The sequence below is a fragment of the Mesocricetus auratus genome, unplaced genomic scaffold (genome assembly GCF_017639785.1).
Source record: "Mesocricetus auratus isolate SY011 unplaced genomic scaffold, BCM_Maur_2.0 Super-Scaffold_100003, whole genome shotgun sequence".
In the NCBI taxonomy this organism is placed as follows: domain Eukaryota; kingdom Metazoa; phylum Chordata; class Mammalia; order Rodentia; family Cricetidae; genus Mesocricetus; species Mesocricetus auratus.
Genome location: NW_024429188.1, coordinates 97,267,560 through 97,295,556, shown reverse-complemented (window position 1 = coordinate 97,295,556; position 27,997 = coordinate 97,267,560). Strand labels below are relative to the sequence as shown.

General features: G+C 46.5%; 1 protein-coding gene across 1 annotated transcript; it reads right to left on the bottom strand.

The window, feature by feature from the left end:
* Positions 1-23: 23 nt before the first annotated feature.
* On the bottom strand, positions 24-27,402 carry Xpnpep2 (X-prolyl aminopeptidase 2). Its single transcript, XM_005076847.4, has 21 exons — positions 27,022-27,402; positions 24,131-24,204; positions 21,951-22,061; positions 20,454-20,517; positions 19,455-19,559; positions 19,143-19,229; positions 18,007-18,153; positions 14,359-14,460; positions 13,235-13,316; positions 12,759-12,954; positions 11,940-12,029; positions 10,806-10,915; positions 10,104-10,181; positions 8,712-8,783; positions 7,038-7,098; positions 5,524-5,593; positions 4,863-4,967; positions 4,472-4,531; positions 3,719-3,795; positions 1,643-1,732; positions 24-1,068 (listed from the first exon to the last, which is right to left on the bottom strand). The coding sequence occupies exons 1-21, from the start codon at positions 27,068-27,070 to the stop codon at positions 874-876; spliced, it is 2,025 nt and encodes a 674-aa protein (XP_005076904.1). The 5' UTR covers positions 27,071-27,402; the 3' UTR covers positions 24-873.
* Between the last annotated feature and the right edge of the window lie 595 nt (positions 27,403-27,997).

The window sequence follows — 27,997 nt, the reverse complement described above, 5'->3', positions numbered from 1 at the left end:
AATCAGAGTCTGCCCACACAAGGTTAACAGTACTTCAAAGACACGGAGGTTTTAATAGCATTGTCATGGTGGCCACATCTTAGAAGATTAACACGCTCCCAGAGAGCAGAGGAGTCTGGGATAGTGTGGCTGCCCGGGTTAGCCCCACCTCTCAGAACACCTTTGCCAGTCTCTCCTAACAAAGTCCTATGTCATAACTCCCTATGTGGTTACTCGTCAAGGAGCGCATTGGTGGGTTAGGAACTGCGGGTTAGCGTGTGGGGACTGATGCGTGTTCCTGGCTGAGGTCTCCAGTTCCAGGCCACAGACGCCATCTACATTGTCCCCACTGCTAGAGGGATAGTCTGCAACGAGAATACCCAGCCACCTCCTTCTACAGGGACAGCAGGCAGGCTTGAGTCACCCATATTCCTTCAACACTATAGTCTATAGCCAGGAGGCCACTGTGGGCCTGGGGGTAAATAAGGGTGACCAGAGGCAGCCCTAAAAAGTCTGGAGTCAGTATGGGTGGGAACAGCTCTGGTCCTCTCCCACAGGTGGGGATAGGATGGGGCCCACTGGGCTATGGAGCCTTATGAATAGGAGCATTAGCCCATAGGATCCTTTACTTTGGGAGACAGGGACTCACTGTTGCAGGCTATGTGGCTCTGCTATCCCAGGTCCCAGGAGTGGGTGTCCATGATGAGGCATGCACAACTTCGAGAAGGTAGAATGTGCTGCCTGGGGTCTGGCTCTGGAAGAAGCTTATGACAGTAACTTCAAGGTGATGGGTCAGCAGGGGCTCTTGGGACATGGATGGCACCGAGGGAGGGCAGCTAAGCAAGAGCGAATGAATTCCAAACCGAAGTGAACAGTCAGTGGCATCGGGGGACTCTAGCTACTCCAGCTGAGGATGGCCAGAGGGAAGGCTACCCACACAGAGGTCAAGGAAGTGGTAATCGGAGCCATGGCTGACAGGGGTTTTGTGTGCTGCTCCAGCCATTCGAACTCCTCCAGCAGCTGGCGACGCTGCAGTTCTGGGCCAATTTTCTCACGAATGGTCTGGTAGTAGCGATTCAGGTACTGGAGCTGCAAAGGGAAGTGGGTTTGAGCTAAGCCGCCAAGAGATGAGGCCTTGGTACCATCTAGCCCCCTGCTATGGTACTCTAGCTTCATTGTGGACCAGGGTCCCAGCCAGTTTCAGATCTCGGCTATTTTCTGGGGCTTTCCAGAGACAGTGCTCCGTGGCGGTTGCTTACTAATGCAGTGATACTCATGGAGAGGAGGTTGCTGCCTGGCACAGGAATGAAAAGGAGAGTAGTTATCTCCATTTTACAAAAGAGGGGGCTGGGGCCCAGAGTGGGGAAGGAACTGCATATCCTTCTGTGCCTTTTTGTAGCGGAGCTCAGCTCAGAAGCCCTGTCTCAGAGTTCCTAGGAGCTTACAGAGTTGGGGCATGATGGTCTGACTAGAAAGTCCTAGAAGCTTTGTGATCTCTGACAAGCTTGGAACATATGCTCCCAACGAGGACCTAAGGTGCCACGATGTGGATCTTCCCGGTCAAGGGCAGAAGTCCCTGGAGTAGGGAGATTAGAAGCAAGAGAGAGCCGAGGGTGGTTGGAAGTGAGCTGCCTGAAGAGCAGGAAGCACTAAAGACACTCACCTGCTCCGGGGACAGCAGGCTGACATCGATGAGGTTTCGGTCATAGGGCACAAAGGACACCACTTCAAAAGTCAGGTAGGCCCCTGGGTACTGAAAGTCCATAGGGAAGGTGAGAAAGCAAAGAAATGAGGGAGGCTGAGAAACTGGCTGAAGGTAGCAAGGGGCACTGCACTCGGAAGTCAGGAGTGCAGGGATCAGATCCTTGTCAGCTCCGGGCACTGCAGCTAGGTTTGAGCCTTCCAGAGTCTGTTCTCTTGGCCAGTCCTCTTGTCTACTACTCCGCACCCTATTTCGTTGATTCCTTTCTGATTCCTGGAGTTTAGATTACACTCATGTTGATTCTCACAGCGTGGGCATCAACAATGTGTAGGGACTACATTAAATATTTGGGCTGCAGGGACCACTTCCGAGACCCACAGGAAGTAGAATCTCTAGGACAAGGCCTTGGAACCTGTGTTTAAATAATTTATAAATGTTATTTGATATCTATCTACCCCCTCTAGATAGGGTCTTCCATTGCCTAGGCTGTCTTCAAACTCACTATATAGCCGAATCTGACCTTGAACTTTTGATCCTTCTGCCTCTAACTCTTGAATAGTAGGATGACAAGAAAGTGCCACCAGGTCCAGTAAATTACATACTGAGGACTGAACCTAGGGCAATAACTGAGTCATATCCCAGTGCCCACAGGTGCCAGAAGAGCGTATAAGATCCCCAGGAACTAGAGTTCCAGATGGTTATGAGCTTCTGTGTGCATGCTGGGAATTGAACCTGAGCGTTCTACAGTAGCAGCAAATACTCTTAATTGCTAAGTCATTTCTCCAGCCCTAAAATCTACCTCACTTTTAAAGGGATGTATAAGAGTCTAAAGTAGCCGGGCGTTGGTGGCACACGTCTTTAATCCCAGCACTTGGGAGGCAGAGGCAGGGGGACCTCTGTGAGTTTGAGGCCAGCCTGGTCTACAGAGCTAGTTCCAGGACAGCCTCCAAAACAATACAGAGAAATCCTGTCTTGAAAAACCAAAAAAGAAAAAAAAAGCAAGAAAGGTCTTTTCTATACAGGATTATAAACAAATTCCTATAGGCTTTCTCCTATGCCTCAGTGGTTCCATTGTTCACCATGAAATTTCAGTTCATCTGGCAGCAAGCAGGAGGAAGCCGAGAGTGGGTAAGGGGTATATGGATACAATCAAGGTACGTGATACCCCTGATTTAACGCAATGAATATATGATAACAAAACCTCTTTGGTCCATTTGGGATTTTATTTACTATAACAGTGATGGCATTCGGTTTACTCCCCACAATGATTAATCGTTTATTCCCTTGCCTATTTGTGGAGTGATTTCTCTCTTCCCTCCTGTGGTGAAACACCAGCTAACTCCCTGTGTTTATGTGAATTAGGGGTTTATTTCTGGACTGGCTGTTTCGTTTCATTATCCCTGCTGTCTGTTTCATCTCCAGCTCCAACTTGTTTTGTTGGGTAGTTTATAGTAGGATTGAATAGGGCTAGTTTTTTCCCCTAGCTACCTAGCTATTTTGCATGTTTATTTTCACAAATAAACATTGCGATTGTTGGTGAAGTCACAAAAACTATCCACTTAACATTGAAATTGAGGTTGTCTTGAATTTAGAGATTAATTTAGGGAGAATGGCATGTTGATAATATCGTGGCTTCTTCCCAGAGAGCACCATTTACGTTAATCTTTTTTATGTCCCTTTGCAGAGTTTCTCTGTGTAAGTCTTTTAAGTTTATATCCAGGTATTTCATCTTGTTGGCTGCTATAATATCAAATCCTTAGTTCTAACAAGCTCCCCTGGTGATTATTATGTGCACCAAGAACCATAGATTTGGAGCAGGGATGCTGATTCACTTGATCTGGAGTGGGGCCTGGCACTGATATTTAAAAAGAAAAAAAAAACGGATTCCCAGATAATTCCAGTGTGCAACCTGAGAAATAGGCTTCAGATAAAGTCATGCTTGTACATCAAATGCCCTTCTCCTTTGGCTTTCCTCATTCCCATTCACCCAAAGTCAGAGCCATGCTGTCCATATGTGTCTAGCCCACGGAACATTACCTTGGTCTTTGCTTCTACCACAAGGACCACATCTTCCAGACGGATTCCAAACTCCCCATCCTGGTAGTATCCAGGTTCTGAGAGATACACACAGAAATGCTAATGACATTAAGCAATAAGTAAGAGGGGCCCATACCCAGGTTGCCTGCACCAATCTTCAAGTAACTGCTGGGCCTGGCAGCCCGGTTGCCTGTGGCTTTGGCTCTGTCAGCCCCACAACTTGTTAGATGCCAGGCCTCAGATCCTCTCGGGTATAACTTGGCCTCATTCTCCCTCCTTTGTAGTCTAGCAGGAAAGACTGAAGATCCCACTTAGGGCCCCAATCTCCATGGGTGCCATTGTCCCAGCATTTGATGAACATCATAGTCTGGGTGTACACCTGAAAACCATTTCCCAAGGACAAAAAGAGAGTTGTGAAAATCCAGGAGTGGTAGCACATGCTTGCAATCTCAGGACTGGAGATGTGGAAGTAGGAGATTGATGAGGAACTTAAGGCCATCTTCGGCTATATTAATGAGTTCAAGGACAGCTTGTGCTATGTAAGATGGTCTAAAACAAGAAAAAGAGGGTATGGGCAGAGGGAGCTTGGAGTAGGGGTGTGATTACCATCTGGGTCTAGATTTAGGAAAGAGCAGTGGGTGATAGAGCTGTGGCTAACCCTAACCCAACATGATCCCTAAAGATGGGTGCGTATTCTCCAGATAGCTTCACTCTGGGATGGAGTAGTGGGGTGGAAGGACTCAAGAGCCATACCAATGGAAGTGAACATGCCCTTGGCCATGGCAATGTTGTTAGACTGGAATCCCACTGGCCCTGTGAAGAAAGATACAAGCAGGGTTTCAGCTCTATGTGTCACCAGCTTGGAAGTGAGCAGGTTCTGGAGGAGGACAGGTAACTGGAAGGAGGATCCCTAGGTATATCTAGAAGCACTTGTCATATGTGGAACTGGCATACACCAGCAGGCGTTGGTTCTCTCTCTGGAATGCCCACAGCCAATATTCTTTATTTAGCCCTTGGAGCATCATTCCCACCATCTGGTGACCTTGGGTGGGTCATGCTTCTCTGTGGGCTGATAATTTCCATGCTATGGAAGGTTCTATCTCATAGGAGAGCATCAAACAAGTATAGCTGAGAAGATACTTACACTCATGCACACAGAGGAAATTGCCAATGCCATGGCCTGTCCCATGACCATAATTGAGTCCAACTTCCCACAAGGCTCTTCGAGCAAAAGCTTCCACCACTCTTCCTGAGAGGGAAAAGAAATTGCTCCTGGTCCACTGGGTGAACCATAGACTGTCCACCTTGGCCTTTCCTATTCAACTCCTGGGGTGGTACCTGAGGAAAAGGGCTCTTGAGAGGACACTGGAGTGGGATGGAGAAGGCCTGATGAATGATGCTAGTAAATGTTTCCTGAGAAGCCCAGACTGATTCCCCACTATCTCTTGCACTCTATACATTGGACTCATGACATGCATTGATGAGTCTACTAAAATGCCTCCTCATGAATTAGGCCATATAACTTTGACAATCACTTCCTCCAAGAATTATATATGACTTCTGAAGCTCACACTGACCTCCCTGCCTGAGTGACAGCACTGGATTAAGAGGCAGGAGACCTGGTTGCTAAGCCCAACACTCCCACTAACCCTATGTAGGACCCTGGACAAGTCCTCTCTCTTGGCTGGATTGTCTCATTTATGTGAGGAGAATGGGATGTTCATAGCCTCCCAGGATAGAAATCTGAATCCCATAAAATCAGCCTGGGGGGGGGGGCTGGGCCGAGTCTGGTTTCTGAAGTCTACCTGATGTCGAAGCAGGAAAGATGAGTCTGGACAGATCGATGTTTCCCATTAGCACACGTGTGTATGCCTCCTGGTAAGGAGATGAGGAAGAGATGATGCAGAGGACATGAGGAGGAGCCAGGGAGCTTCCAGCTGCTTGGTCTGGGAGCAGATGGGGATGGAGGCCCAGGCCCGGGAACAGGAGATATTCTCATGTGTAGTCACTCAGGTTTTGGAAGATGATCAAAGGAAGGTGGATAAGGGAGGTGTTCCCAAAGCTGGGGCCAACTCCATGTGTTTCTTTCTCTTAGGCTGATGTACAGGGGTCATTGTCATGTGCTGAAGACAGGCTTGTAGAGCATAGTGACTGAGTGGGTGGCAGCAGGTCTTTTTCATCTCAAGTTCTAGAATCCTGGCTTGACTACTCACAGACTCTTTCACCTCTCTCTCTCTCTCTCTCTCTCTCTCTCTCTCTCTCTCTCTCTCTCTCTCTCTCTCTCTCTTCCTTCTCTCTCTTTTTATTTGAGACAGGGGTTCTGTTTAGCTCTGGCTATTCTGGAACTCATTCTGTAGACTGGGCTGGCATTGAACTCAGAAAACTGCCTGAGTCTGTCCCTGGAATTAAAGGCATGTGCCATCACACCCAGATCTCTCTTACCTCTTTCTATCTTGCTTTTCTCATTTTTAATAGATGCTAATGGTACCTGATTCCTTAAGTTGTAAGATGGGGTAGAATGACACTGAGTATAAGGCAATGAGCAAATACTCAAGCAAAGTTAGTCTGGTTACTCCTGTATCCCTCATAGGTAGACTCTCAATTTTCTATGTAGCCAAGGTTGACTTTGAACAGTCAATCTTCCTGTCTCCACCTCCCCGGTAAGTACTACCATGCCTTAGCAACTTCCTTTAGTTTTCTTAAGGCCTGAAGTTTGGGTTGGGCCTGATAATGTGGCAGGGCAGGCTCTGGTTGGGGGAGAGAGACGGACAATGGGGACCTGTTCTGGTCACTACTAGTAGCCATGTGGTCACTTCCTTTCCCCTACACTCCCGCACTGGCTTGCCATCTGGAGCTCTGAAGAAACAGACTCCTCAACATGCTAGACTATGAGCTCCTGGAGGCCTGCATAACAGGACTTCTCCTCTCTGTTCCCAGCTTGCTGGCTGCAGGTAAGCAGCTCCCTGGCCCACTGGCTCCAGACAGTGTCCCAGGTTGTACTCTAGCTGAGCTCCTCTAGAGAGGTCCTATGCCATTTTCTTCCACTAGAGACGATTTTCCCTCCCTTCTGTAGAGTGCAGAATGAGCACACAGGTGGCCAATGTCTGTGCTCTCATGGAGTGACATGACAAGAGGATATGGATGGCCTGAGGTCTTGGTGGTGGCTTGACTTTGCACTGGCTTTCTTGGTACTTGTTGTGTGACCTTGGGCAAATTACATAACCTCTCTGGGTCTGCTTTACTCCCTCAATCTGAAAGGGCTCTTGATGAAGTGATCACTTGGGAGAAACTGAAGGAGATATTGGGGTCTAGTACTTACCTTTTGGAAGGCAGTAGGGGTGCCCCAATGCACTGTTCTGGTGATATCTGTGGTCCCATCCCTGTGGAAAAAGGGAACTAACACATCCAACTCTACTGAGCACTCAGGAGGAGGGGCCAGAGCCATGTGCTTCCTGTGTTTTCTACTTTTTTCTCCTGGGGTTTGAGTGACTGGCTTGAACAGGGCATGGTAGGAAACAAAAGAAAGATAGAGAACCAGGCGTGGTGGTGCATGCTTGTAACCCTAGCACGCAGGAGGTTGAGGTAGGAAGATTGGGATGGAAAAGTCAGCTTGTGTTACACAGTGAGGTCATTACAGAAAGAAAGATGGATGGTTGGGAGGGAGTAGGGAGGGAGGGAGGATAGGTACCACCATCAGAATCCTACCTCAGCATCAATGCACCAAAGAGACATAGCAGAGTTCTTGATGGTAAAAGTTGCTATGTTCAGGGCATTGTCTATCTTTCTTTCTTATAAATTACAGATGGGGAGACTGAGTTTCAGAGAAGTGACATTATCCTAATGCTCCCAAAATTGCTGTCATTTACCATCTATAGGACACTTCTGCAGCTCCCCAGATTACAGCAGAGCAGGCCTTCTTATTAAAGATGGGACGACTGAAGTCATTAGACTGTGAGGTCATGTCCCTCACCAAGATTTGGTAAAGCCAGGCTGGAGAAAATGCTGACTCCTCATAAGATGCTCTTTGCTATGAGCATGGCTTAGAATTCCACTGAAGTGAAGCCAGAGCTAGCAGGTTCAACTCACAATCACTAGCTGTAGTGGTTCCCCCAGGCTGGCACTAAGCATGCCCATTCCAGGGCTCTGGGGGTTCTCGAGAGTAGGTCATGGGGCGTGGGGGAACTTCTTCCTCAGGGGAGAAGAGGAAGTGAGGTGACTATTTCCCTACCTTACCCTTTTCTGAGCATGCGCTGACCCGACATGCCCCCACAAATTCACTTCCTCTTTCTCTGCGGCCATCTCAAGTTCACACAACATCAAACAAGTGGCAAGTACAGGCTGCTAAACGGAGCACACGGCAAGCCTGCTCCCCAAGAGGTGTGCTATGAGCAAGAGCCTCTGTCCTTAGTGCATTCACCCTTTCCACAGGATTGAAACCCAAAGAAACTGAATGACTGGCCACACAGTTCGAAGGAATACAGTTAGCTTATTCAGTATGACTGTCACATCGGACTGTTTAGTTGACACTGTACAAGAGAATGACATCTAAAGGGTTACTTCTTTCATCTGCCTCCATCTCCAGCCTCACAGGGCCACTTATCTTGCCACAGGGAATGGTCTGATGGCTCTGATGTGGGCTGTGTCTGGGGCTTGCATGAGTGGGTGAGAAAATGGGTGTTCGTGTTTGTGCAGCCAGGCAGATCTGTGTAAAGAATTTGCAGACTTGAAAAAATTACTTAAGCAAGTGGAGTCTTTTCCTAATTCCCACACAGGTGCTGCATGAGTGCCCCCATTATTCTGATCTCTGTGTGTTTTCTACTGTGCAGGCACCCCTAGTGGAAACACGAGGAGGCTGCTTAGGGCTTCTTCAATGCAGGTCTGTGCTTTAATCAAATGAAGACCTATGATCCAGTAAAGCCGGCTTTAGCCAGCCACTGGAAGCCCAGAATGTATGAGCTGAGAGCTAGGTCAAGGCATGATGGGGTGGACATACCAGTATTGCCCTCCAGAATCCACCAGGTACATCTCATCTGTAGACAGCTTGCGGTGCAGATCCTTGGTCGGGCTGGAAATGAGAATGAACTCTGAGAAGGGAGAATCTGAACCCTGAACTGGGAAAACAGGGCAGACACAAGGAGAAACATAACACCCTTCCCACTTGGGAGCTAGCCTTCAGGCTCTCTGCTCTGGGGAAATAACTATCTCCCAAAGGACCTCGGGAAAGCTCTTGGCTCTGACTGCAGCTACTGTCCTCAGCACACTTCTGTTTATCCTGCATGTGGCCAAGCAAGACCTTGGTCCCCCAGGAAGGAGCCAAGAGTCACGGAGTCTACTTGGTTCAGTCATCTCTGATCACAAAAGAACAAGCCAACAAGGGGCAAGAGGCCCGCAGCAGAGCAGAGAGGTGCTGGACCTACGCGCTCTTTCTCTCTAACTTCTTGATGTATCCAAGAGGGTCCCAAGGAGCAAGGGCATAGGAAGAAAGGGACTTCAAGGGTAGGGCTGGAGAAGAATATTTTAGAGGACTGAGGTATATCTACTGTGCCACTCTCTAGCTCCCATGGGCAAGGCTTGGGAGGAGGTACCAGAGAAGGGAATTCTCAGAATGCTAGGTCTTCCTCTGGAGGGCATCTGATCCCCCTTTCTACCACGTCCAGGCCAACCTGATGCATCTGGTTAACTTGGCCCTCCAAATTTTATCAGGTAGGCCTACCGTGGTTTTTTTCCTATGGAACCAAGCATCTGGACTAACATGTTCTGAACTTACTATAGTTGACTGAGGTTAAGTGGACAGGCCTATCTCCGTGTAGGGTCTTATGTGGGTGGTAGTCATGCCTGCATTTGCAAAGGCCACCCAGGAGGGACACAAATTCCTGGCCAGTCTAAGCTACAAAGCAAAATCCGTCTCAAGCTAGGTGTGGTGGTGCATACCTGTAACCCAGCACTTAAGAGGTAGAGGCAGGAACATCAGGAGATAAGACCCAATCTTGACTACATAGTGAGTTTGAGGCTAGCCTGGACTACATGAGAACTTGTCTCAAAACAAAACAGTAAAACTATCTCAGACAAAGGGATAACAGAAATAATTCACAAAAAGAAAGAAAGCTTCTAACAGCATCTATGCTTTCCTTAAACCTTAAAGACCCCAGCAACCAAGCACTCCCCAAATCCTAGCCTTTTAGGGACAAAAGCCACAATCTGGCCTTTTATTTTTAATAAGGAGATTCCAAACAGCAAAGTAGTTCCTTCCTTGACCACCCACAGTTCCGAAGGCCCCAGACCCTAAATGTTGACCCAAAGCTCAGAGCATTCCCTTCCCAACCCAGTACTCACAACCATGACCCCTGCTCACGAGTACTCTAGAAAATTCTTTGTTCTGAAGTACCTGTAATGGGCCAGGGCAGCATTCAGGCCACTAGCAGAGATGGTTTCAAAACTGGGTCCAGAGGAGAAGTTTGCATTCCTAGGCAGGGCAAAGTAAGGAATGATCAGAGAATGGTCCAGAGAGTAAGCTGTGACTGAGATATCTTACACAGCAAATGAAGGCCCAGCTGCTTTCACCCAAGCCTGACTCCATCTCCCTCTCCAAGCCCCATCTCCCCCAGCTCTTCTGGCCTGTCACCGTAGAGGGAGCACTCAAGTACAGAGAAGAATAGATCCTGGTTACTAATTCTTGGCCCTCTGCCTCCATTTTACTTGTGGGAGAGAGGAAAGGTAGTTCCCTGTATCTGAAAACCATCCTATCCATGTGCTATGTCTTGTACCACAAGCTACCTCAGGAAGCATTCTCCCAACCGGAAGCTCCCAAGAGCTCCAGCGCCCCCACCCCCACCCCCAGTCAGTCTTTAAACTGCGTCTGAGGCAGTCGCTAGGGGGTGCTGTTGGGTTGTCCCGCTTTCAGCAGGGCTGGGGAATGTCTTGCAACACCCCCTGCACAGCTTCCAGACCACCCACGAACTTGTCAATCTCACTTCCAAATGCAAGCAGGATCTTTCTTCCTCCTAAGGGACTAATTACAACTTGCTTCCATCCAGTCCCCACCTCCCCACCCCCAGCACGCGCACCAGAAAGATAATAAATCCAGTACCGTCGCAACTCATCAATGTGTTCTGCCCCAGAAAACTCATCCACCGTGCCTTTGGGCACGTTCTTCTCCAACCAGACCAAGTACTGGATCACAACCACAGCATCCCGCACCTGAGGTAGAAAGCACAATGGTGACTAAAAGTGAGCCAGAGTGACTGCCTCCTCCGTCAGGGAAGAAGAGATAGCTGCCCTGGGATTGAGCGCTCTAAAAATATGACAATTTTACTAGCTACTGGATAGCAAAGGATTCTCGTTAATGTTTATATCTAATCAGAGTATGCTCGTGGTTTTAAAAGCCTTCTTATCTTTAAAAATAGTTACTGAAGCGCTGCTGGCAGAAATGATAGGATATGTGGGATTTGTTTTAAAATAATCCAGCAGCAAGGGTTGGGAGGGGAGGGTCATGCATGGGAGGAGGTGTTTACAGATGAAACAGCTTTGGGTATGGCTTGATGACTGTGGAAGCTTGGTAATGGGGACATGGGGAATCTTATATTTTCTCTACTGTACTGTATGCTATTTTCTTAAGAAAAATTCTTTCAAAATGAGGTCTTTTATCCTAATGTTAAGACTATCCTAAGAAGAAGAAGAAGAAGAAGAAGAAGAAGAAGAAGAAGAAGAAGAAGAAGAAGAAGAAGAAGAAGAAGAAGAAGAAGAGGAGAAGGAGGAGGAGGAGGAGGAGGAAGAGGAGGAGGAAGAGGAAGAGGAAGAGGAAGAGGAAGAGGAAGAGGAAGAGGAAGAAGAAGCCAGGTATTGGTGGTGCATGCCTTTAATCCCAGCACTTGGGAGGCAGAGGCAGGTGGATCTCTGTGAGTTCGAGGCCAGCCTGGTCTACAGAGCGAGTTCCAGTACAGCCTCCAAAACAATACAGAGAAACCCTGTCTCAAAAAAAAGAATATTCTAAAAAGTAAACTGTCCTCTTGTCTGGCAGGAAATCGTTACTGGTTTAACACAGGCAGTGTTCAAAGCAGTGCACATCACCACATCTAAGCATTTATTCATCTGTATGGATATAAATATAGATATTTGTTGTATGCTCCTTGTTTTCGCTGAGAGTCTTCTTCAGGCTTCTCTCTGGAAGGTTAACCCATCAGACCTCCCAAAAGGCCATGCCATGGGGACTTTGGGGACTTACGTGGCTGGCCTTCAGGAGGGCCTGTTCCTTGCTGTTCTTCACAGCCTTCATTACCATTACTGGGGAATAGGTCTGTGTCACCAATTTCTCCTGTTGGAAGCACAGGCCAAAAGATGGACTAGAAGCACCATCCAGGATGAGCAGTGTTTACAAAGTACAGAGAGGACCCAGCTGGGCCGAGACTGTGAGCCTCGCTGCTCTTTCACCGCCATGCCCTCTCCTTTGGTTACTTTCTAGCTATCAGGTCTTTCCTCGTCCCCCGAACACCAGTTTCCTTGATGAATATTGTCCTAGTACCAGCAGTGAGGCCTGGCATGCCACAGTCGACAGGCAGTTCTAGCAGCATGAGTGTCTTGTATGTCTCAGAGCAGTTTCCAAATCCCAAGGATGTACTACGTCAGCCACTGGACTTCACAAGAACTAACTCCTGTAACTCACACAGCAACTCCTGTAAGTGCTCAGCTCCACTGCTATTTAGAAGAGACAGAGATCTAGACTGAATGAGCCATTTATCAAAGGTCACTGCACGGCCTTTTAGGAAAAGAGCTCCAGTCAGTAACAGGTTCAGCTGATTCTAAAGCTTCTTCTAGACCAGGCTGTATTTTGTCTAGCTTCTGTAGCTGTACAGGCTCTATGGACAGATACCCCTGCCTCCTCCTCCTCCCCCTCCTCTTCCTCAGTCTTCTCTTAGCGAGGCCTACAAGGGTGTACGGGGCACATTTGTTGACTGACTAGCTGGCCCAATGGCTGAGGGACCCCATTTTATGTGGACAGTTGTCACGCCTGGAGCAGAAGATGCTCAGTGACTGGCAAACCTACCTTGGGTATCACTTCATAGAGCCCATACGTTGTATAGCTGAGCCCAATCAAGATTTTTACATTGCCCGAGGCATAAGCCTTCACACTGTCACGAATTTGACTGTAGTCCTCAAGCTGCACACACATGGGTGATGTACAGCTTGTATTCAGGTACTGCAGGGTCTCGAGACTAAAGCGACTCTTGTTGACAAACAGCCTAGTGGAGAGGGAAGACAGTGAGGGTCCTGAGTACCTACCTTCTAAGGATAACACAAGGAACCAGAGGCATACGCCGGTCTTTTGATTCCAAAAGTCACAGGAAGCCAGCATAGAGAACCAAAAGTCAAGGGGTTAAGAACAGCCATTGGGAAGTCGCCTAGAGAAATCTGCTGCGGCAGGCACCCAAAGGCATGAGTACCTGAAGGTTGTGAGGTCAGTGGTACTGGATAGAGTGAGTTGGGAGAAATTCACAACAGTGAGCCAAGGAGAAGCTGTACCTGATAGAAGAATCCGTGAGCAGCGTGTAGGAGTAGAAGAAGGGGTTGTAGGGGATGTCACTACTGCGAAGGTTGAAGAGCCCTGAAAAAAGAATTGATGAGACTTTTTGAGGCCATTCTGCTTGGGGACAGGCATTTCTGACACCCATGCCCCCTCATTTGCTTTGAGGCCATTCTGCTTGGGGACAGGCATTTCTGACACCTATGACCCCCCTCATTTGCTTTGGCCTCAAGATTACTTGTGGTATTTGCCTCTGGTTGCTTCTCAATCTTCTTAGGGATCTTTGAGACTCTGAAGAAAGCTATGGATGTCTCCCAATAAAATGTAGATAGGTGACATTCAGCACACAGTATTGGTGTGCATCCTCCAAATGTCTGAAGCCCAGCCATACGAGCAGGGACTGAGCAGAAAGCCCTCATCCATATGGGGACAAAGTAGGGTTACTCTTGGTGTCAAAGCTGGGACTTTGAGTGGCCTGGATGACAGCCAGGGCTGCTGGTGGCTTTGCGGGCCTTCTCCCTAAGGAGACAGAATCACTGTGTTTTTCTGGTCAGTCCATTTCTTGAACGGCCTGTGGCCTTGCCCCACTTGCTTGGAGCTCCCCGACCTCCTTATTTTGCCGCCCTGAGCAGCTACTTTCTAATCCCACTGAGCTCCCATGGGCCATGACCATGCAGCTCATAGCAGTTGGTGAATATGTTATTTCAGGATGAGCTACATGCTGCAAGACCCAGGACACTTGACACTATAGGACCCCCTTGCATTCATAAACCCCCACCCAGGACACTTGACACTATAGGACCCCCTTGCATTCATAAACCCCCACCCAGGACACTTGACACTATAGGACTCCCTTGCATTCATAAATCCCCACCCAGGCCCAGGACACTTGACACTATAGGACCCCTTGCATTCATAAATCCCCACTCAGGACACTTGACACTATAGGACCCCCTTGCATTCATAAATCCCCTCTCAGGACACTTGACACTATAGGACCCCCTTGCATTTATAAACCCCCACCCAGGACAATTGACACTATAGGACCCCCTTGCATTCATAAATCCCCACTCAGGACACTTGACACTATAGGACCCCCTTGCATTCATAAATCCCCACTCACAGGCTGTCTCGTCAAGTGCTGATAGAAGGAGACCAGTTGGAGCCATGGTATGGTTCTTCATAGAGCTTCGAATGGTGGATACTTTTTCTTGCCAAGTGCTCCCTAGAAGCAAAGGAATCCCCCCCAAAAAAGTCTGAGTGACACACTTTGTCTTTGGTACAGAACTCCTGGGAAACTCCCGAAGGGTAGTAGTTTTCCTTTACTTCTGGTGGAGGAGATGGAACCAATGGCCTTAAACACTGGGCAAATGCTCCATGACTGAACTACTTAAGCTTTCTATGCTTCCAAAAGCAGTAGAATTCTATCTTCAAGCACTTGCATTATTAATGATGTGGGCCTTGGGTTCAGATGGGGGCTCCAGTAATCATCTTCCTATTAGTAACTAGGTGTGATCTTGGGCAAGTTACTTGACACCTCTGTGTGTTGTTCTGCACATCTGTTAGATGAGGGTGAGTCGTAATGGTAGTATCTACCTCAATAGGATTGCTACAAAGATCAAATGGATTGACATTTCTAAAGCTGTAGAAGGACATTTGCTGAATCTCACACTGCTTCTTTTGCCCTGTCAGTAAGCATAAAGAAAGGAATGGAAGAGTTGCTGTAGAAGGGCAAAGGGGGAGAGGACTGGGATTGTGTTTAACTTGCCCTGCAGCAACTCCAGCACTCAAGGAGCCATAGATATTGGACTTGTTGTGCATTGTTTTAATTCTTACAGACTCCATTTTGCAGACAAGGAAAGCGAGGCTTCAGAGAGGTAAATCACTTGCCCAGAGTTTCAGAGCTGAAGGGGTAGAGCTGAGATTTGAACTCATGTCTGTGTGATGGGCCTGGCCCACGGTCCTAATCTGTTCAAATACTAAGCTCTCCTATGAGCATTTTCAGTCTTCTAGGTGGTCTTCAAACTTTTTCCAGTACTGTCCTTTTTAGAATGCATGTATCTGGTTTCCAGGAGTTCAGATTTCATCTCCTATTTCTGCCTCCTCCGAGGCATATAAAGTCTCTAGACAGCACTAGGGAAAAAAACTGCCAGAATGTTATGAGCGTCAAGACTCCTGCTTGGGCCCAGATACAGAATGATAACTTAATGTTATTAAAAAACTTTATGCAAATGGGTAAAAATACTCAACTAGAACCAAAAACTTTGGGTATATATACTTTTTAGGTTTATTTTATTCTGATATAACAGACATAATATAAAATTTATCATTTTAGCCTTTGTAAAGTACACAATTCAGCTGGCTTTCAGTACATTCATAGTATTGTGCAACCATTGCCGGTATCTAATTCTAAAACATTTTCATCATCTCCAAAGGAAACCTTATACCCATTAAGGAATCACTCCCCATTTCCTCTCCTTCCAATCCCAGGAAATCACTAATCTATTTTCTATCTCCATGGATTTGCCAATGCTGGGTGTTTCATATAAATGGAATCTTATAAGATGTGATTCCTTTCACTTAAAATTATGATTAAAATTCATGAGTATTACTTGGTATTGTGGCTCATGACTCTACTCCTAAAACTTGGGAGGCTGAAACAGGAGGGGGTCACCATGAGTTTGAGGCCAGTTTAGGCAATATAGGAAGTTTAATGTCAGCCTAGGTTACAGAGTAAGACCCTGTCTCCAAAACAAAACAAAACAGAAAACACCAGCAACTTATAACTCACAAAAAGAAAGATGTGTGAATATGATTCCTTTTGAGAAAACAAAGTCACCCAAATGGTCTGATGTGTGAGTGGCTAACTTTCCCCCTGCCATTCTTTGCCTTTGCCTCCCCACGATACCTTTAAAAACTACACATGGAGGAAAAAAGCCCTCAGCCATGTAGGGACAGAGTAGTGTCACTCTGGGTGTCAAAGCTAGGACTTTGAATGACCCAGATGATAACCATGTCTGCTGTGTGTGTGTGTGGATGCTTTGCCTGCATGTTGTCTGTGTGTCACATGCATATGGCACTTATGGAGTCCGGAAACGGGTGTCAGACCCCCTGGGACTGGAGTTACAGATGGTTGTGAGTTGCCATGTGAGTGCTGGGAATCGAACCCACATCCTCTAGAAGTGCAACCAGTACTCTTACTGTTGAGCGCTCTTCAGAATCATACCACTCTGCTTCCCCTCAATACAATTTCTTAAAAGAGAAGGCCCATGATCTTAGCGTTTATTTGGTAATGGAAATAAGGAAAATTCACTTTTGTCTAGTCTTGAAGCTTAACTCTGACTCCCTTCTCCTTGAAGATTAGTGATCCTCAGCATCTCCTAGCTCATGGGAAGTGACAAAATCCACGTGAATTCTGTCCCAATCCCTGGTAGTCATTCTTTCAAAACCCTTTTATCCTCACATTTCCCTGGCACCATGGTGGCCTTTGATATCTGAGGAAGGTGAGTGCTTTTTAAGATCAAATGCTCATAGATAGCCAGTCTCTTTAAAAACTAGTCAGGGTACACTCAAGTGACACTGGAACACAGAAATTGGACACTGTTTCTACTTGTTTCATCATAGCCACAATTTTGAAATCACCTCCCTCCCCCTGTTTTCTTGGCCCCTTTCTAAGTCAGAAATAATATGTAGACTTGTATGTGGAAAGGGGCGTCTCAGATTGCTCAATGTGACAAGAAATGCAACTCTGCTGGCCCATTCATAATTTCCAGGGAGGTGAAAGCAGTCAGTGACCAAGACCCTGATTTGTAATAGGTCCCCTACCCTGATCAGGATTAGTTATTGTTTAAAAGAACCATAATGCAAACTGATCTTTTATATCAGATTAAGATAGTGCCAATGAGGTCATGGTTACAGATGTTAGAATTTTCTGGGTCAATTAACCTTCTTTTGTGGTCCAGCCAAAACCCGAACCCTCTTCTGTGCCACAGAGTGACATTGAACTTAGTCACTGACTTCTGTCGAAGTCAGTCATGTCTTAAATCTAAATTCCTCACTGGAGTAGAACCAGAAGTAAAGGACCAAATGACTCAACCAGTTTCCAATACCAGATAAACAGCTAAGAACATGGGCCTTCCCTCTTAAGAAAGTAATTTGGGTGTGGGTAGAGTGGGATGATAAGTGAAGAAGGCTCAACAGTAAAAATATTGATTGCTCTTCTAGATGATGTGGGTTCGATTCCTAGCATCCACAGGGTAACTCACAACCATCAGTAACTCCAGTCCCAGGGGATCTGACACCCTTTCCTGAACTCCATAAGCGTTGTATGCATGGGATACACAGACAACACACAGGCAAAGCATCCATACACATAAAACAAAAATAACAACTGATGCCTCAAAAAACCAAAACCCAACAAACAAAAAACCAAACCTGAAACATTTTTTTAAAAGAAAGGTTTGTTGTTGTTGAACTTTCTTCAACTCTCTTGTTTTTCCTCCCTTTCTGCTGTCTCTTTCTTCAAATTCTAATGCTGTTCATTTCAGTATTTTCTAAAAATAGTTTAGGAACCTTTGAACTCTGTGAGGAGACAGAGACAAAGACATTCTACATTTTAACCAAGCATCTCAGCTAGTTTGTCAACCATTACTTTGTTGCCTTGGTTAATGACATTTTCAGGGAGAAAAAACAGGCAGCAGCCCTGGGGACCCATGCTGGGAGGGATCCTTGTTTGTACAGATTGGTAAGGACAATAGGCTTATGGAATCACCTGTAAATTCTTTTGGCAGGAAATAAATGGGCTGACTTGGCACTGGGGGCCTCTCTGACCCCCATGCCAGGTCCACAAGGTTGGTTGGAATGGATACCAGGCGTCTGTTGGAGTCTTGGAATTCCAGATTATATTTCTCCCAGGAATCTGCAGAGACAGGAAGGAGTCACTTGCCCCTTGTCCATTTGTAACTCACAGAAAACTGACCCAGGCAAAATCCTGCAGCCTTGCCTTTGTTTGGCTACTATGGCTCCAGGTGCCCAAAGCCTGCTCTAGGCAATGGTCCTCTGAAAAACGTATCTCTTCTTCACAGCGTGTCTTCCATTTGTCTCTTTCCGTTTTCCAAATCTAATTGTCTTACTCCCACCTTGAAGCTGTCCACTGTCAACTAGCTAATCTTGCCTTTCTCTGCCCCACCCCCAGGCCAGCACTAGGGACTGAACCTGGGACCTTGTGGATACCAGGCAAGTATTCTACCATTTCACTATACCCCTGGCCCTAATCAGGTCATTTTAAAGTGTCAGTGATTGGGGCAGTCCCTCTGAGGTACAAACAATTTTTATTAGGAACTGATGTCACCATTCAGAGGAAGAGTGATGTTCAGGGCTTTGGATAAGTTAACAAAGAAGTTAGTTTGGAAGTAGGAACTCTTTGATGCATATTCATGAAGTCTATCCTTGATGGTTTAGACTGTCCAGCTGTCTGGGGCGCCAGAATTTAGGGAACTGTATTCTATGGGACCCTGTTTTGTTCAAAAGCCCTCTCTACACTTTTGACACTTATAAGCTACCTTCCAGAAAATGTTTTTAAAGAGATCTCAAGTACCATAATTGTTGGTGTCCCAGGACCCAGGCATGACTCTGGGGTCAAGAACACGTAGACCTACTTACCCACTGGATCTTAATTATTCCAAGTCTTCTAGGTTGGCTTTCTGCATATTTTGTAAAGCTTTTATTCATTCTTTTAGCATATTTTAATTACACAATGTTGTAAAATATTTCTACAGTCACAACTTCAAGATACCCTGTGGCCATATTGCCCCTCTTTCTAAGCACATATATTTGTGTACCTCCCAGGAGCCAGAGCCACCCTCCTTAGCAGCTCAAACAAATCCAGAGACTGAGAGTAAAACATACCAACAGAGAAGAGGAAGGGGTCGAAGCCCACATGACCTCCGGCAGGGACTTCAGCGAGGATCCAGGTGACAATGGAAGAAATGCTAACTAAAAGATGGGAGGGAACACAAAAGTCACTTCCTAGAACAGCATCAGACCCTATAGCCAGACTTTTGTCTGTGACAGTCCTGCTGCCTGTGTTCTTTATATCTGTCTTAAAGATCAGAGATGCCCTCCTATTTCCTGAATGTCCAACTGAGACCAATCATGGCCTTGCAGACAGCCACTCACCTGAATTTCCCCAAACCTAGTCTAGGGGACAAACCCATCTACCTTCCTTGTGGAGTTCCCAGTTGCAGTCCATCTGCCTCTCAGCCTGAGTCCAGTAACGACTGTCTGTCCAGACGGCTGCCTTCCCCATGGTCACCACAGCAGTACCTACAGCAGAGCAAAGCAGAGCAGTCTAGAGGTGAGAATGAAGGTAAAAGGGAGGGGTGTGACTTTGTTGAGTGTGTAGTGTAGTACTCGCTCTGTCACAAGGGTCTCTAGTATGAGTTTGTCTCCTCCGTTGGAAGAGATAGGAGATGTTAAGGGCACACTTGGGGGAAACCTACAGAGAGAGCTCCTCCAGCAAACCAGCTCTGTTTTGTGATGTAGGTCCCTGTAGAGGGCCTTTGGAACTTTTAGTAGGAAAAGAATCAAGTTGGCTCCTGCCAGTCTAAAAATGTGGGCTGATAAAGATGGCAAACTAGGTACCTATCTGAGGATGGGGGGGGGGAGACAAATACAACTGTGGTAGAGAGAATAAAGGCTCGCAACTGGGGAGGCAGAGCCACTTGAGGCTCAGGAAGGAATGCGTGAGGAGCAACAAAGGAAGCTGTCTGTATTGAAGGGGGCAGGATCAGGACAGGAAGGCCCTTCAGGAATGGAGACATCAAACAGGGCCTCGGTATTTATGGTGTGATGTTGTCTGTGAAAAGATCCTATAAAATAAAACCTTATCCCCCAATGAGCTATTATGTAAAAGGAAGAGCAAGTTTCTTGTCAATAGATGTGGAAGTAGAAATTGCTTCAGAAACCAGGTCCAAGGAACACTGTGCTGAGCCTGAGTGTGGCAGAGGAAACAAAGTGTGGGAAGGAAGACAGGAGGGCCAGCTCCTATGCACAAGTGTGGCCATGGGGTATGAGATATTTGACCTGGGCAACATGCTGGGTTCATGGGAGTGGGAAGAATGAACACCAGCCTTTGGTCCTGGTTGCTAAGGAACTGGCCATAGCAGGTGTTCTATGATCAGCTCAGGTCTACCAATGAGAGAGGGGAATGGCTGTTACCTGCAGAGCCTGTGAAGCCTGAGATCCATGCTCGCCTCTCATCATGTTTGCCAATATACTCACTCTAGGAAATCAACAACACCGTCATTAACTTTCTTCATGGAGTCAGATGCCAAGCAGAAGGTCCCAACTATGTTTTGGGTTCTTCCTGTCTTGCCACACCTGGCATTTCTTCCCAAGAAAGCCTCTGTAACTCCTTCAGCACACTCTCTTCTTTACTTTGCAAAAACTGTCTCTTGGGGTGTCAAGCCCACAGTGGAGCACTGGACTGGTTACATCAGATTGCTCTGCAATGTTTACCACCATGGTCATAATGCAAATTCAGTATTGTCTTGGGCCATGCCTTTTGCTATTCCCTTCAAATATCATTTCTTCCTCCAGAGTCTAGTACACTGTATTGGGTACTTCATTAATAACGTTTGCACTGAGCTTTATACACTATTGGCCAGTTAGGCATCCATATTCGTGAATTCTATATTTGCAACTCGTATTAACTTGTCCTTGGTCAAAAATATCAGAGAAAATTGGGATGGCATTTGGTATATGCTGTTAATTGTCATTATTCCCTAAGTAAAACAGTATGGTAACATTTATATAGTATTTGAATTGTATTAAGCATTATAAGCCTTCTAGAGATGATTTAACACATATAGAAGGTTATGAATAGATTATATGCAAACACTATGTCATTTTATATAAGGGAGTTGAAACATCATTCTTTTGGACTGTAGATACCAGGAGATGACTTTATGTTGCTTCTCATCCTTGAAGATATATCGTTGTCATTTTTGCTAAAAGAAGCTCTGATACTTAGTCAAACTTCTTCAGCATCCCAGCAGGTCAGAAATTAAATGAAGCAGATACATTGACTTTGAACATGCCTTTTCTTCTAGCTGGCTTGATGTGAGGAGCTAGATGAAGTAGAGGCTGAGCTACCAGTGGGAAAAGGTGGGCTGGACAGGCAGCACTGCCATTTGGGGGAAAGTAGGTCTTATATAGACAGTCACCTTGTTTTCTGTCTCCTCTTTCCTCTTCCCACACTTGTATAGTCTAGCACCCTGGGTCATTTCACTGCTCCACTCAGCAGGGTCTGAGATAGCCTGGATTAGGAGGGAGCTTAGAATTCTTCCAGGTTTATTTACAGTGATACTCCAAACATTCTTTCTGGAGCTGTCATCTGGGAAGTGGTCAAAATCTCTTCTGAAGTTGTTTTAATTTTAAACATTGTGTGTGTGTGTGTGTGTGTGTGTGTGTGTGTGTGTGTGTGTGTGTGTGCGCGCGCACGGTTATAATGTCATTTCTAGAGGAAAATTGGCCCTGCTTTTCTTCCAACGACAAGAGGTTTGTTCTTTCAGTTGCCTTTAACTAGTGTACGTGAGCTTTCCATTTTCATTCTTTTCACTGTGAAATGCTTTCAACTCTTGCTAGCCTCTTGTTCGGGCCCAAGTATAGAAGAAGGAAAAGGAAAAGGCAAACGAGAACAGAGCTGGTCCTTACCATGTGTGCATCTGTGTCTGGGACGATGTAGGCAGTGAGATTCCAGGCCTTAATCTGCTGGCGGAGGGCTGCGAGCCGTATTGTTGTATTGACTGCAGTAACTGGCAGGTACTGACAGATAACAGGGAGACACCCAAATATATGCATTGCTTAAAGAAAATGATACCCAGGACTGCCTCTAGAGGAGCCCACAGCTTCTCCTGAGGGTGAGTTTAGGGGTTTTTAGACCATATTTAAGAGTCTTGGGGAGGCCAAATGGTAGTAGTGGTGCATGCCTTTAATCCCAGCATTTGGGAGGCAGAGGCAGGTGGATCTGTGTGAGTCCAGCCTGGTCTACAGAGAGAGTTCCAGGACAGCCCAGGGCTACACAGAGAAACCCTGTCTAGAAAAACAAACAAACAACAACAAAACAAACAAACAAAAAGAATGATGGGCTCAGCCATGTGTGGTGGCTGAGGCAGAGGCAGGTGGATCTCTGTGAGTCCAAGGACAGTCTGTTCTATACAGTGAGAGCCTTTCTCAAAAAGAAAAAAAACAGAGGTGAGGGGAGATGGGGTGGCTGCTGAGAGTATTTGTTCTTGTAAATTAAGCTAGGTAGAGATGGAAGTATTTTAGAGATTGAAGAAAGACCATTTGTGACAATTAAGGAACTGAAATGTCCACTCACTAGATATGTGGATGAAAACTTATAGGGGTTTCATCTCTGGTCCCAGGCCAGGTATGGGCAGTCCCTTTGGGAATATCTTGAGAGTACAGTTGCCAGATTCAATGAGCAAAAGTACAGGACACCTATCTGGTTAGATTTGACTTTCAGTTAAGCAAGGGATATTTTTTCCCTTTTCACCATTTTTTAATTTCTTTTACATACCAACCACAATTTCCCCTCCCACCCTCTCCCCCTCCCACCCTCCCACCTCCCTCCTCCTCCCCCATCCACTCCTCCACCATCTCTATTCAGATAGGGGTAAGGCATCCCATGGGAATCAACAAAGCATGGCATATCAAGCTGAGGCAGGACCAAGCTCCTCCCCAAGGGACCGTATATTAATATTAGTATATTCCATGAACTGCTTGGGGCACACTTTAATACCAAACTATTAGCACCTGAAATGTAAATGAAATCAAGTGTCCTGCTTCACATCAAGCAACTCTACTTTTCCAGTAGTTGTCTGTTGACCCCAAATAGTACTGGAGAGTGAATGAGTACCCCAGCATTTATGACATCTCCCAGAAAGTTCTCTTCAAGCCAGATATTTCTTTAGAGGGACTTTTATCTTTTGAATGAAAACCGTGTTTTTTCTCGTTTGTTTGTTTTCTTTGCCTTATCCTCAACAAGAAATCTAGATTTGTTGGAATATGAAAATGCTGTGGCTTACACATCTGCTTGCTGGCCATAGTGGTCCTATAAGGTTGCTATTACATACAGATGTTCTCCGTGTTTACCCTGTGGCTCAGCCTACTGCTGGAGCTCACCCACTTCCTCATTCTTTGGAGCCCACCCCTGCCCAGACTTCTTTACCCCCTGTAGTTGTGGGGACAACCACTTTCTTGCCTTTGGCTCCCATTTGCCAACCTCGGCCTCCCTCTTTTGCCTTTCAGCTGGAGCTTCTAGTTCACTGGGTTCCTCCCTTGATCCTTTTCTGCTTCTTTCAGTTTCCCTCCAGGACATCGGTTCTCAACCTGTGGGTCGTGCCCATTAGAAAACAAATATTTTCTGATGGTCTCAGGAACCCACAACCATACATTTTCATTGCTACTTCGTAACTGTAATTTTGCTACTGAGTAGTATCTCAGTTCCTACGACCCACAGATTAAGAACCACTGCTCTAGAATTTCTGTATTCATTCCTTCCATTTCCTTCCTTGTTTCTGCCTAGCCTCAGTTAAATTAGACCAGTTAGCGGTCTCTCTCATCATCCACCCTCTGCCTCCCGCCTCGTGGAAGCTTCCGAGCCCCAGGCCAGGGCAGAAACCAACAAGCTGTGGAAATCAGTGGATCTGAGGAGTGGAGCGCCCGTACTGGCTATGTTAGATACCTGAGCCGCTGCTAATGATAAGAAGCCGGGGCCCCAGAGTGCAGACATGAGAAGAAAGCCTGTAGGAGAGGCTAGCAACTGGGCCAATAGGGGATGGAGAAAATGAAGGATGGGCAGGGCATGTGGGGTGGGGCCAAGGCCTTACCGGAGGGTTGGTTGAACAGTTTCTCACGTCTTCTCTTCCAAGGTCTCCAGGTTGTGGGTAACTCCAGGCACTTGCTAGGGAGTAGGAGACGAACATAGGGTTATTCGGGGACCAAAGAGCTCTCACAGAGTGAAGGGACATCTTCCCTTAGCCTGCAGGAGCCGTATGTATGCTTTGAAACACACCACGCTGGCCAGCTCTAGTTGAGACTAAAAATAATCATATTTCCTGGGAAATGAGACTGAGCTGGATAGCACCCTGGGTTATGCTCACTGACAAGTGATTGCTACTTTTGGATGGGTTTGTATTCATTATATCATTTTTTTTCTTCTAATCTAATTGTGTCTTTTCAGGGTCTAGTAAAGTGGGAAAATTGAATAAACTAAAATTTTAAATTAAATTTTCTTTGAAATGCCCCAGAGGGCCTTGATAAATAATCACCTCCACTTTCATGTTGTATGCGGACGATCTATTTAAATTCAAGGGTCACTTATAGCCTTTCTTACAATCCCAGTCTCTGCTTACTATTCTAGGCTCTGGTTAAATACAAGACAGCAATCCCTCCTAGTCCAACATCATCACCTGGTGGGGAGAGGTGAATAAACATTTAAAGAACACCTACTGTGTGCCAGATATGGAATTCAGTAATTTACAAGTGAGCATAACACTGCATGCCTGTATTACCAACGCAGGGGAGGCAGGGGCAGGAATTCAAGATTATCTTTGGCTATGTTGCAAGTTTGCAGGCAGCCTGGACTCCATGAGAGCCTCTATTATCAAAAGGTAATACAGAACAAAATACAAATGAGCTCAGCAACGTAACTGCTGCAAATCATGTGCCACATGACACTATTGAGGTCAGTTGTGGTCAACCAAGGGCTACGCATGTAACAATGACCCCATATTATAGTCTAATGCTATTATAGCCACTTGAGTTTTTTAAAAGTATATTCCAGGTTGTCATGTAACAAAAAATTGCTTAATGGTATATTTCCCAGAATGCAGTCCCATTGTCAACTGGCTACAACTGTATCTCCTCTAATATTTGTGACAACTCCATGAGAAATGTATAATTATTTGTTTTCTATAATGGAAGATACCAAGGTCCAGGTAGGTTTCATAATTTGTTCAAGTTTTGCCACAGTAAATCAGTGGTTAGATGGAGATTTGAACCCAAGACATTAAGGAGAGAGAAGAGGGTGGCATTGGCAGTGTGGCTCAGGGACGAAGCATTTGCATACTTCAAAAAAATTACAAACTCCCCAGTTTTAGTCCTTAGCACCACCAAAGAAATAGGTGTTCCCTTTCCATCAAGCAGAGGAAGTGGTCCTGGAAAGGGAGTACCACAAAAGGACCATAGAGACCTAATTTCCAGCTTGGACTCTGTACCAAATTTGGTATGATGCTAAGAAAGTACCCTACCCCATGCTGGGTGGAGGGGGAGTGGTGGTGGTGGCGGGACAGCAGCAGCACAGACCTTTCATCCCAGCACTGGGGAGTCAGAGGCAGACGGATCTCTGTGAGTTCAAGGCCACCCTGGTATACAGAGTGATTCCAGGACAGGCTCCAAAACACCCTAATATTCACTGAACATGTTTTTAAGTGCCTACTGTGTGTCAGGCACTAGGCTATCTCTCTTAGCTCTGGGGCTATGTAAAGGAGGCCTGGATTAGAGACGCTTCCTGACGTGAAAGTCCAATGACTTCTTAGAGTCCCTCTTTCCACCTCTTGAGACTTAGGGCAGATACTTCCCTGGAGGCCGTGGAGGACTGAGTACAGGGAGATGCCATCCTTCTATCTTATAAGTGGCTTGACAAATATGAGGAAAGTAGCTGGGCTGTAACATCATGACACGGCCTCATAAACTCAAAGGAACAATGCTGTTAATCTAAGAAAACAACCCCCCAGTTCTGTAGGAGCGGAACAATGCTGTTAATCTAAGAAAACAACCCCCCAGTTCTGTAGGAGCAGCTCTTAAGCAAAATGACAGTGCTAAGTTGCCAACGTAGGAAGTGGGCAAGCAAAATAACAGTGCTAAGTTGCCAACGTAAGAAGTGGAACCTAGCCAGTCCACTTTCCTCTGAACACCAGGATCTATCACTCTCTCTCTATCACAGGGGTGGTACCAAGGAGATATTCATTCACTGGATGCTGAATTAATGAGCAGGTACTACTGGCAGAGAACAAAGAAAGATTTCCCCAGGACCCGGGATAGGGGTGGGAAGCTGAACTGGGTACCTGGTTGGAAACAAACAGGGCACCATAGATGTGATGTAATATTCTCTCATTGATCTCTTCTCTTGACAAGGCCTCAGCACTACTGACCTTTTACCTGCCCTGTCCTGCCAGGCCTTGATTGTATTAGCAAGAATTCTGCTATGTCTGTTTGGAAAGATCCCCCCACCCTTCAATATCTGATCACCTTCAAGAGTGGATCAGATTTCCTATCTGCTGCCCTTGACACCTGATTACCCTGGCCTACCCTAAATTCTTGCTAAACTGACAGTTTAGCAAGAATTCTCCATCCCTGGACCTTCAAGGATTCGTTCCTTTCAGCAACTTTCTGGGCAGCAAGTCCTCTAGTCCTAAGTGGTTCTAAATCTCTAGCAGTCTGTGTATATGCCCTACCTGTCTCCCTTCTGCAAGGCCCTTACTGCAGTCGTTTTTAAAAAGTCACCAACCCAATGAATGCTGCACTAATTTGGCACAGAGTGAAAAGGTGCCAAACTAGACTTGATCCAAGTCATAAAAGCCCTGTAGGAGGACTTTTCTTCAAGGCACCGGGACAAAGAGAAAAGAGATAACCTGGGGTCCTAGCCCTGACTCCAAACTTTTCTGTGCCTGGGGCGAAAGTTCAGAGCTGTCTGCCAGGAGAGGCCGGGTGCACATACCACAGAGGAGAACAAGCCAGGGGTAGCAGCACCAGTGGGCTTGGGCCATTGGGTCTCCAGATGCTGGCGATGAGAAGATCAAGGGACAGGGGAGAGGACTGGGTTGTTTGGTGGCCTCTTCCTCCTGGCTTTTCCTGGGCAGTAGCAGGCAAGGTTGGACGGCTGTGTCCTGCTGCTGGATGAGGATCCTTCTTTAATCTTTTGTTTCAGAGGAGTCTGGGGAGCCACAGAGGGCAGAGGAGCCCAGGCAACCTGTGCTGGTTTGTTGTGGCTTAGAGTGGGGTGTGAGCCTGCTCCAGGGCAGAGTCCAAAGATCGCAGAGCCCAAGGATCAACAGCTGGTTTCAATCAGCCAGCTTCTCCCAGCCCCCTCTTCAGCAGCCCTACCTCAGCAATTCAGCAGTTCCTGAATTCTCTTCCCCACCCTCCAACAAGCTGTTTCCCATTAGCTACTTCACATCAGGCACTGGGTACAGCCCTGCTTTTGCCTTGGGGTGGATCTCTGTTCCTAGTTCTGCTCCTCCTGTGTCAGAAAAACTCTCTCTCTCTCTCTCTCTCTCTCTCTCTCTCTCTCTCTCTCTCTCTCTCTCTCTCTCTCTGTGTGTATTTGTGTGTGTGTGTGTGTGTGTGTGTGTGTGCCTGTCTGTCCCTCCCTCCCTCTCCCCTCCCCACAAGCTCTGCTGCCCCACCCCAGGGAGGTTGATTGGGGCTAGCTGTGGGGTTACTTTCTAGAAACTGACATGAATGTCCCCTGAAAGATACCATCAGACCTTGCCTTGGGATCCCACAGTCCCATTCAGTTGCATATTCTGGGTTTTGCAAGCTCTTTAGGGACCTTGATATCTGGGAGGAATACCTTTGAAGACCTAAGGATTTGGAGGGACCGGGGACTGGCACTGAAGTGGGAAGAAGACCTAGGAGGAGTTTGTCGTCTCCGAGAAGAAATCCTTTGGACACAGCTTCCAGAACAGAGATCT

What these genes read in the sequence shown, in the direction of transcription:
- Xpnpep2 (XM_005076847.4), bottom strand. Translation starts at nt 27,070, where the DNA reads ATGGCCCAAGCCCACTGGTGCTGCTACCCCTGGCTTGTTCTCCTCTGT. An exon ending in CACATTGATGAGTTGCGACG is followed by an intron (nt 10,182 to 10,805) that starts GTACTGGATTTA and finishes TGCCCTGCCTAG; the next exon opens with GAATGCAAACTTCTCCTCTG. An exon ending in CTTTCCTGCTTCGACATCAG is followed by an intron (nt 4,968 to 5,523) that starts GTAGACTTCAGA and finishes TTTCCCTCTCAG; the next exon opens with GAAGAGTGGTGGAAGCTTTT.